At 38.0% G+C, this 11246-nt stretch overlaps 1 protein-coding gene across 2 annotated transcripts in view; it reads right to left on the bottom strand.

Annotated features, from left to right (window-relative positions):
- Positions 1-1180: 1180 nt before the first annotated feature.
- The window catches only part of LOC110037367 (actin-related protein 8), a 96042-nt gene continuing 85976 nt past the window's right edge, over positions 1181-11246 (bottom strand). For both annotated transcript variants that reach the window (XM_020741998.1, XM_020742000.1), the window contains exons 10-12: positions 2254-2387; positions 2043-2161; positions 1181-1519 (exon numbers count right to left, since the gene is read on the bottom strand). In XM_020741998.1, coding sequence (XP_020597657.1) covers positions 1427-1519; positions 2043-2161; positions 2254-2387 — 346 coding nt within the window. In that variant the 3' untranslated portion in view covers positions 1181-1426. The remainder of the gene's footprint in view (positions 1520-2042; positions 2162-2253; positions 2388-11246) is intronic.

The raw sequence follows: 11246 nt of genomic DNA, 5'->3' as shown, positions 1-11246 counted from the left end.
TATATATATATATTATCTATGTGTGTGTGTGTTCATAAAATATTATAAATTAAGAATTTTAATTATTTAATTATAAATAACCATAAATATTTTAGTTAATTTACAATAATAATATTTTATAATTGATGATATGTATTCTATTGTAGAGGAAATTTAAGAACTTAAGAGCAAACAATAATTATCTGTAACAAACAGACAATAATTATCTGTAAGCAATGCGAGTAAGCCTCCTAAATTATAGCATCATTTTTATTTTTATTTTCTAAACCAATTATATGAATTGTTATCCATGCTCAATTAATCAAATTAATTTCCCCTATTCATAAATATTATGGATCATTTCAATATGAATACATGTAATCTCATATTAAAAAACACTTTATACATTTTAATAATAAATAATATGTATTGAGTGATATAAAATTGTGAATAATATTCAGTTGCACAGATTGGTTGTACATATATCATTGACCATGACGATATCACTTTTTCATGCCACTAATTTGGGAACACTAAGATATTCATACACGTAAATAAAAAATAATATTTACATTAAAATACCTAAACTGATATAATTTTTAAATGATACTTCTATGACCATTATGTAGATATAAAATGATATAATCATCATATCAATATAGTAAAACACTTTAAATATTATAAAATATCATGATTGATCATATTCATAAACTATCAAACATTTTATACTATTTCATTAAAAACTTATTTGGCATGCATACTATTTTATTCTTAATTATATTATTAATCTAAAAATGCGAGTATTCATTGATTTTGGTTAAGTAATTATTGCTTTAAACTAACATTTCATGTTTAATTTGTTAATTAAAAGAAGATTAATAAAAAAGGCAATGTTTTTAAAAGATACAAACAACCCGATCAAAGATAAATTTATAATTGCTTTGATTTAATCGCTTCTCATTAGTAGTGACTATCATTCGCTAAATTTTAATATAATTTTTACCGTTCAACTGTTTGTATCCGTCTTTGTTAATTTCAAGCCTCAAACCAGTCATGAAAATGCACACTTAAAAATAAGACAATACTTCATGGCTTCATATCTAAACATAATACATGTATTTTATTTCACGAAACTGATTCAAGCTTTATCAAGGTGCATGAACAGCTCGAAGAATAATCAGAAACAGCACTTCTTCAAGAAAACTGCAACATTTATTGCTTTGTTTTACAGTAACATGTAACAGATACGTTTATTTACATAGTTTATTCCTGACCCCACTTTCTTTTTCTTCTTCAGAGTAGGTAACCAAACCAATAAAAGAAATTTAATTTCTGTAAAAAATTTTTACATGAAAACACTGCACAGTATGCTGTAATACTTGCGGTATAAATAAAGTTCCATCTATAATTCATTCTTCAAAGCAATTGAAGCATCATATATGTGTAATTACCAGGCAATGACTGATGATGATGCACTGCGTCGGCTCTTCTGGCGGAACTGTTTCTTGTTGACACACCATGCCTGCTGAAATGTGCTTACCTGTACAGAAATCAACAAGAATAAACCAGCGATGTACATTACAGAACAGAAGCAACCAGCATTGCTTGTTAATAATACTAATAATGCTTATGTATTTACATATCATGTATCATACTTTCATATTTACATATATATCACTCAAATCTTCAATATCATGTCGAAAATGACATGATTGCCAGATTTTAGAAGTGAAATACAACTTTTTATTTCATGCATAAGTTTAAAATACCAAAGTGCTATGTGCGTAGATATGAAGTTTAGGTATGGGATATATAATTACATAAGAATTGTGTGTTAGGTATGTAAATATAATTGCTAAGTTCGTGATATAGTTTACTGCCATTAGAAATCCAGATATCAACACCGACTGCACAAAGTTCTTTGAAAATATCCTCAAATATAATGATTTCAACAATTCCACACAAAAAGGAAGAAGAAAAAAGAAACAGTTTAGAAACGTGTTTACGATCGACAAGCAATAAAATAGATACTTGCGTAAAACATGACCCGTAATTTAGCTTACATTGCTAATAAGTTTTGCTCCGAACCAAGCGGAATCCGCTCCATATGGAGGTGGGAGGACTTTTATTCCATCAGAAATTGAAGGTTCAATAATTTTGTGGAGTTCATTTTCTAATCTCTCTGAAAAAAAAATAGCATCAAATAACAATAATTTCAACAATAACACTCATTACACTGCCTGGGCAATTTGCAGGCAAGTTTCATCACCATACCTGGCAAACCCGGTAAGCATGCAGTTCCACCAGTTAAAACCACAGTCTTGTACCAGCTATCATCAATCACTTTTTCTGAAGCAGCACAATGATCAATACAAAGCGCTACGGCTCGATGCAACCCCATTGCGCGCCTATAGAAAAGTGAATTAAAATGAGAAAAAATTAAACCCAACACTTCTACTCATTTGAACTAAATAGCTTTAGTAAGACGGCCATCAGAATATTCAAGAGCTTTAAACAGAATTCACTCAGGTTGAAAAGACAACAATGCTCATGGTCAACAATTAAGGAATACAGGCTTCAAGTTTTTAATTAATTCAATATTGTGGCTTTAGTGGTTTTTTATTTGTTTATTTTTAGTTAACTTAAAGGACTAAACGAACGCGAAAATAACCATTGGGATTTTTTTTTTTTTTGTGACTCTTGAAACTAATTAAGGAATACGGGGCTTAAAGGTTATAATTAGTTTGATATGCTAGCTTAAGTTGTTTTTTTTAAGGTCGTTTGGTTAACATGCGAGGACCATACGAAGTAAAAATCATTATTGAGACAAAATCATAGCACTTGTAGCTGGCCCTAAATCTCTTGATAATTCCACTTTGCAGCTTCTAAAATCTAACATCAAGTCATAACACTCTTGATTGAGACTGTAATCTATCAAATTTGCTCAACTGCTTATGTTGTGCCAAAATCCAGACAATGTAGATTGATGCCCTCAAGTTTCATTGGTTATGGCATACACAATTAAGTTGACTGGCTATGTTGGCAAATGCCGTGGTTCAAGCCATTTGAAAAAATTGACAAAACTCGCAATCAAAAATAGAAAAGCTATATTTATTCATTCAAAGTTCTATACTACCTGTGGAACTTAACGGATTGGTATGCAGATTTAAAAAACTTTAACTAAATCCACATCTCCGACAGCTTCAAACTCCCTCCTATGCTTTTGCTTGAATTTTGATCCACAAAAAACTCTCCGAGATTTTGATACCGGAATTAGCCCAAAATCAAGATCGAAAAACATATTTTACAACGTCGAATCAGTAGGGTTACAATTAAGACTCAAAACATTAAAAGAAAATAAAACACAACACGACTCTCCTACTAGGGCGAGACGAAACAACCGGTGGACAATTGTGAGAGGGTTGGCATGGTTGGTAGATAGCTCGAGGAGTGCAGGTAGGGTTGCGGTCAGAAGGCAGCAAGAGGGTGCGGTTGGACTGTAGGAGGTGAAGGGGTTTGGAGCTGTTGTATGAATCATGGCTGAGAGGGAGCCTAGAGCAAGAAGGAAAGGAGAAGAGTTGCGGGATTAAAGGTGGTTGTATGAAGGTTTGCAAGGGGAGCCGTTAGAGGGGAATAGACGGCTGTGCTTGTTGCAGGTAAGGGGCTTACGGCTCAGCTGGAGGGCAGAGGGAGGGTTGGCGGCCAACAGGTGAGCTGGAGAGTGGTTAGCAGTACAGCAAGAAGGTGGGGAGAAGGTCCTGGAGGTTGGCGGCTGGAAACCAGGACGGATGGGACTGCAGAGGAAAGTTGGGGAAGATAAGTATCCCCGCAAAGTCAAATTATAGCTAGAGCACCATTCGAACCTTTGGAGAAGATCAACACCTTAGACGAGTTATAACCGGAGCACCTTCTCTCCTTTGGATACATCCATAGAATGCAAAACAGCCACAAACGGCAAGCTGGACAGAATTTTGTAAAGTGAGGAAAAAAAATCTAAACCCTAAGCAAGCAAACAATAAATATATAATGGATAATATAATAGGAAGGAGAGGCCATTTTCCTCTTTGGGCGGCAAATAGAGACTTAAAGGGAGCTAGTGGCAAATAGAATAAGAAAGGCGGCAAGGCAGCCCTAGACCGATCGGTGGCATGTTGGTCCTATTTGCCTTGGCTGAACCAGCTGATTCATGGTGGATGTATTGGCCCCTTCAGCCCTTCTACCACAAGAGGGTCTGCAGCAAGTAAGCCCCCAGGTCGGTCGCCCGAGCTGGGGGAGCTTCGATTCCATTCATCGAAGCTTTTGACTTCTCGTAGCATGGAATCAAGTTGTCACGTTGAAGGTAGCAAAGATATTGTAGTCCCCTGATAGGTCAATCATTTAGGTGTAGTCATTCCACAACACGTCTTGATAGAATAAATAAACATCATCTTTTGGCACATCCTGAGCTAGGCCTGCATACAGATGTAGGTTCCCGCAATATAAATCTTGAGCACTTAAGTCTTAAACCTTCTTCCCCTTCCCATACTCGGCGGAATGTAGTTAAAAAACCACTATGTGAGGAGAAATCAACTCCATGGTGAAAGTTGTGGTAAACTGCACCACTCTCATTAGCAACCACTCGGGAGAGACTTCTTATTCATTGCTAGGATCTGGATCTCATTTAAAAATTTTCTTCTCCATCAAGCTCCTAAGACAAATTTCAAAGCTGGGGTTCATCCCTCCTATCTGGACATCTGATAATGGGTCTCATGATGTACTGAATCTAATATCTAAATAACTGTATTTAAACTTCTAGACATGACACAAAAGGGCCCCATTTTACATGTTGGACCTCCCTCTATAGGGACAACTCAAGGATGAGTCTATAGATATGAAAGGTCTGATATTCTCTTATCTGGAGTTATCTTGAGTTTGATATCAGCTCCTCAAACTCATAGCCCTTTTGAACATACAATGTCAGTCCTGCGGATGCTCCATTCAATACCTACAATATAGTAGCTCTCGGCACCACAATCTTGTACTATACATGAACGCCTATTCAATCAAAGTCACTACCTTCTAGAACAACTACTGTTGCCTCAGTTGGAATCTCTCTTAAATGTTGAAAGTTGAGAATCCTCTTTGACATCTTCATTATCTCCCGGATCACCGTTATTTATTCAACTGCTCCCTGATCAATGAACTTAGGAATACCTAGAATAGGAATAAGGTTGGGCTAACTCTGATATCAAATGATACCAAAGTTAACCCAAATCACGATAGAAAAACATATTTATTATGCCAGTACTTTATGGTTACAAATAAGACTCAAAGCAGGAAAAAAATACAACACAATACGACTCTTCAGTTAGGGTGAGGCCAGACCAGTGGACAACTGTGAGAAGGTTGGGATGATGGGTAGACAGCTGGAGGAGAGCAGGTAGAATTGCGGTCAAGGGGCAACAATAGGGGGTTGTTGTTTGCAGTTGGACTGTAACAAGTCAAGGGGGTTGGGGTTGCTGTATAAATCACAACTGAGAGAGAGCCGTGAGTAAAAGGGAAAGAAAGGAGCAAGACCGTGGGATTAAAGGTGGTTGTATGAAGGTTTGTGAAGAGGGCAGTTAGAGGGGAAGAGAGTTCACTTGTTCTCGGTGCATGTAAGGGGTTGCAACTAAGTTGGAGGGCAAGGGGAGGGTTTGCAACCAGCTAGAGGGGTTGTAGAGTGGTTATCGGCATAGCAGGAAGATGGGGAGGAGGCCTTGGAGGTTGGCAGCTGGAAGCCAGAGCAAAGGCGAATATAGAGGGAAGTTGGGAAAGATAAGTATCCCCACACGGTCGAGTTACAGCCAAAGCTCCACTCTAACCTTTGGAGAAGACCAACACAATGGAAGACTTATAGCCGGAGCACCTTCTCGCCATTGGATATAACCCTAGACCGAAAAACAATAGTCGACGACAAGCTGTGCAGAAGTCTGAAATCATAAAGACAAAAAAAAAACTAAAGCCTAAAAAAGAAAATGACAAATATATAATGGTTGATAGACTAGTAAAGGGAGGCACTTCACTTTGGCCGGCAAACTGAATAGAAAAGATGGCAAGGCAGCCTTGGACTGGTGCCTAGCTTGCACACCCTGTTCACCCTGGCTAAATCGGCTGGTTCTCTCTGGTTGTCCCAGCCAGTTCAACCGTTCTACCGCAAGAGGACTGCAGAAAATAAACCCCCGCATTAGTCTCATAGGTTGATGGAGCTTCAATTTCATTCGTCGAAGCTTATGGCTCCTCGCAACATAAGGTCAAGTATGCCACATTGAAAGTGGCAAGGATATTGTAGTCCCCTAGTCAGTCGATCATGCAGGTGTTTTCATTTCACAACACATCTTGATAGAATAAATATGCATCATCTTTTAACAAATCCTGAGCTAGAGTTGCATATAGATGTGGGTTCCCGCAATACAACTCTTGAGACCTTAAATCGGAAACCTTCTTCCTCTTCTCATACTCAGTGGAATGTAACTGATAAATCATTATGAGAAAAAATCAACTCTAGAGTGAAATTTGTGCAAGAATGCAACACTCTCATTAGCAAGCACAAGTAAGACCTCTTCTTCATTGTTATGAACTGGATCCTATGAAGTATTTTCATCTCCATCAAGCTCCTAAGACAAATTTTAGAACTGGGGTTCATTCCTTCTGTTTGGACATCTGATGATGAGTCCCATGATGTACTGAATTTAACATCTGAATAACTACATGTAATCTTCCAGACATGGCACAAAAATGCCCCAGTTTTGACATGTTGAACCTTCCTAAGTAGAGACAACTCAGAGATAACTCTATAGATTTGAAATGTCTAAATTTCTCTTATTTGGAGTTATTTGTGTCTGATGTCGGCTCTTCACACTCATGACTTTTTTGGACATCCAAGGTTAGTTATACTGATGCTCCACTCCAGACCTGCAAAATAGTAGCTCGCGACTCCACAATCTTAACTCTACATGAACACCCATAACATAAGTCATAACTTCTAGAACAAATATTGTTACTACAGCTGAAATTTCTCTCCTGAGGGCTGAAAGTTGTGAATCCTCTTTGAAATCTTCATCTTCTCTCGAATCGCTGTTTAATTCTTTAATTGCTTCCTGGTTAGCGAAAGTGATCACTCTCCTGCTTGTGCAATCTGATTCAGTATGCCTAAACTCGTGTCACTTGGAGTATTTCTTGGTTGGGAAAAATTTAGGAATACAGATTAATCCCACTTGTTCTCTCCTTTGAATCAACTTCTCCTTAGACGGGGTCAGCTTGGTGTTCTCCTCGATGTGCTCTGAATGTATGATTTTGGGATTGAACTTTGCCTGTAAGATATGGTGGTTGCTCGGTGATTAGTCTCTCCACATTTGAAGCTAGAGTCTAAACATTATGTCTATAGTGAGCTGGTAGAAACTAGCGATATATCTCCCGCTTCATCTTAGACCAAGTAGTATTTTTTTCTTTTCCTTCTTGTCGGCGTATAGACTTGAGATGTTGCACCAAAATAATGCACACTTCTTTAACTTGTTCGCGGCTAGTTTCACTATTTTGTCCGACGGGCGTCCCGACACTCAAAAATGCATTCCATGATCCAGAAACACCTGACGACCTCATGCAGATCTATGTGTCTGTCAAAATATGATGTCCACCTTTACTTCTCAATTCTGACTTTTCAGATATTCCAGGTCAAATTTTCGAGGCAGAGGTTCTTCATCCCTGGAATCAACATGAAGGAAGAGATTCACTCCATGCCTTCGATCTAGCAATTCGCTGTTGTGGCTATGGGTGACTCATCCGGATTGCCTCCTCTTAGAAGTAGCAAGCCTCTGTTGTCGTTGGCAGGTTTCCCACTGCATATCTTTTCTAAAAATCTCTCGAATCCCTCCAAAAGAATTCCTCAAACGACAGTGTCATTTTCCCTCAATTCAACTTGCAACTATTGGCTCCTCAGTGGTATGGCTAGGTTTTAGGTTTTCGGAGGTGAAAGAGGGTGTATGAGTATAATTGTGGTGAGGACAAGATTTGAAAAGCTATTTCGAGTAGCTGCTTTTACAAATCAGCAAGAGCAAATTAGGGTCAGGTCGAGATTTGACTATGGTTTGAGAATATGAAAGAAAATTTTTTGTCAGGGCGGCTTGGGTAGGGGCAAATGCTAAGAAAACCTAAGATAGAACTAGGATTAAGATAGCTCTGATACTAAATGATACCGAAGTAAATCCGAACCATAAAAAAAACATAATTTATTATGCCAATACTTTAGGGTTACAATTAAGATTCAAAACAAAAAAATGAAATACAAAACAACGCGACTTTCCAATTAAGGGCGAGATGAGACGAGGACAACTATGAGAGGTTTGGGATGGTCGATAGATAGTTGGAGTAATGCAGCTAGGGTTGCAGTTAGGGGGCAGCACGAGGGGGTTGTGGTTTATGGTTGGACTGCAGGCGAAGGAGAGTTGGGGTTGTCGTATGAATCGTAGTTGAAAGAGAGTCGTGAGCTGGGGGAAGAAGCAGGGTTGTGGGATTAAAGGTGGTTGTATGAAGGTTTGTGTGGGGAGTGGTTAGAGAGGAAGAGTGGCACGGTTATATTGGGAGTCGGTCGGGCGCTACGTCTCAACTGAAGGGCAAGGGGAGGGTTCGTGGCCAATAGGATGGTTGGAGAGTGGTTAGTAGCATAGTAGGTCTTGGAGGTTGGCGACCAAAAACAAGGGCAGAGGGGTCTGCGGAGGGAAGTTGGAGAAGATATATATCCTCGTAGGTTTGAATTATAGCCAGAGCACCACTCAAACATTTGAAGCAAATCACCACTTTAAACGAGTTACAGTCGAACCACCTTCTCGCTTTCAAATATAGTTGTAGACTGGAAAACAACCGTAAATGGCAAGCTGAATAAAATTTTGAAATCAGAAAGACAAAAGCTAAACCATAAGCAAGCAAACAACAAATATATAATGGGTGATAGAAAAGGAAGGGGAGGACCTCCTCTTTGGGCAGCAAACAAAATAGGAAGGGGAGGGCTAGCGGCAAACAAAGAGTTGGAGGCAAACAGAATATGAAAGGCGACAAGGCAGGCCTAGACTGATTGGATTTTGGCTGGCCCTGTTTGCAGTGGCTGAACCGGCCGATTTAGCCCTTCTACCGTAGGAGGGCCTGCGACAAGTAAGCCCCCGCGTCAGATTACTGTTAAGATAATTTCAGTGATAGTGCTATCTTGCTTCTACGAACATTTTCAAAATCTTTCGAAGTTTTTAAACTTCACACCTTGATCCATATTAGTGCTCATTTTATTCTCTTTTTCTACAAGAGTACAACTTTTTGTTAGAATCTTCTAGCACTCCTAGTAGTTAGTAGGTGTGTTATATAAGACCTCTACTAAGAGGCAGTTTGGCAGAGAGTTAACCCAAGCCCTGCATTTTGGATAAACCACCGTAACTCTAAATCCTATTCCAATCCTGCTTCACTGTAAATCTTGATTTACTATATCATGAAGTTTGCAAATTTAGGAGCTTGTTAGCTAGGGAGAGTTGTCGCTACGGCTTGCTTTACTTTGGGTTTCCTCACCTGTTTTGCACTATAATGAGGAAACCCAAAGTAGGGAGCTACGCACCTTCCTCATATCCTTCCTCAGCCGAAGTTCATCTTGATTGCATAGGAGAATCCTACCATTGTGTTACTGTAACAGCAAAGTTTGAAAAATCAGGAAAAATTTTTCACAATTTCAAATGTACCTCAAAATTCAATCGAATCATTTTTATAAAATTTGACACATGAAATCAAACAATTCGGTAAAAAACACTATATAATAATTATGATTGGCTAGGAAGATATTAAATTATAAAGTTATAAGCATAATAACTTTAATTAATCTTAGTCTCCTTCCCTAATCTCCCGTATCCTGCACAATAGGCATCTGACATCAGACTCCTGCACTTTCTCGCAAATGCAATGGCCTGATGCGATTGAACGATTGTGGGAAAAGGGGAGGGTGATATAAAATGACACATTTCCTTATTTTTCCCCTCTCCATGTTCAATTTCGCTCGACTGGACGTATATCCCCCGAGATCTGTGCAATCCTGCAATATATCAGTGCAACAGTCTAGGAGGCGCAGGCTGCAATCCAAAGCTCCAAGGAAGTAATTGGTGAGTATGAATCACTCTTAAGTGCTATCCAAGACATTTTTTTTTACATCCTCCTGTTCCAGTTTTGACATCTTCCATGAATTTGTGCACTTTTTCGTTTCTAGTAGGATTTGTGTCGAAAGCGTCGAAACTGGTCAGTAGGATTTCGTAAGAGAGTACGGTGCGAGATCAGCATAAGGGGATTAAGAGGTTAGGAAGAACTGGTCAGTAGGATTTCGTAAGAGAGTACGGTGCAAGATCAGCATAAGGAAGGGGATTAAGAGGTTAGGAAGAAAAAAAGGAGAAAAGAATATGTTGTATCGAAATGACGAATTTACGCTGAGAAACCCGTTTGAGGTTATTTACGCAAGGTGACGAGCTCGGGACGAGCATTTAGGAACTTGTCATAGGGATGCTTCGTTTAGTCAAGTGAAATAATAACGCACAAATATTAAAAAAAATAATTGTCTATAGAATTTCATGTAATTCCACATTTGATACTGATGCATTTAAAATTTCTTGTATATTGCGGATGAATATCTGCATCGAATGTATGAATACAAGTGAACTTCTCTTACGATACATATAATGCTATGTTAAGTTGTCATATAAATGAATATATTTATAAAATTATTGTTTGTATGTATTTATTTGCTATGATTCATGCACATGATATATGAAATGTCTGTGATGAATGCTTGATACAGGAAAGATGATTTAAATGTCACAAGTGATATTATGGGTAAATTTTTACATTAGTGCTCGTAAGTGCACTATGTAGGGATGTGATATTATGTACTTCAAGTGTTTAGGCGGAAACGAAATTATGGGAACCATTGTAATCAAACGGTAACAAAACATAGAGAACCGTTGATATCGGAGGAGTTGAGTTACTGATAACTGCTATGTTGGCGAAGAGTCTAACCTTTAGAATAGTTGATATGACCTTTTGGGCAGGGTGACGACTCATGATATAACAGGACAAAATAATAGTAGAGGTCTATACATTGCACAAGTGATAACTATGATGTTGTGATTATATGTTATGATAATATTGCTATGATTATGAACATATTTATGAATACATACTTATGACTGCACATGAATGAAATTATATATATATATATATATATATATATA

This window comes from Phalaenopsis equestris, unplaced genomic scaffold (genome assembly GCF_001263595.1).
Source record: "Phalaenopsis equestris unplaced genomic scaffold, ASM126359v1 Scaffold219045, whole genome shotgun sequence".
Taxonomy (NCBI): Eukaryota; Viridiplantae; Streptophyta; class Magnoliopsida; order Asparagales; family Orchidaceae; genus Phalaenopsis; species Phalaenopsis equestris.
This window is presented reverse-complemented; position numbering and strand designations above follow the sequence as displayed.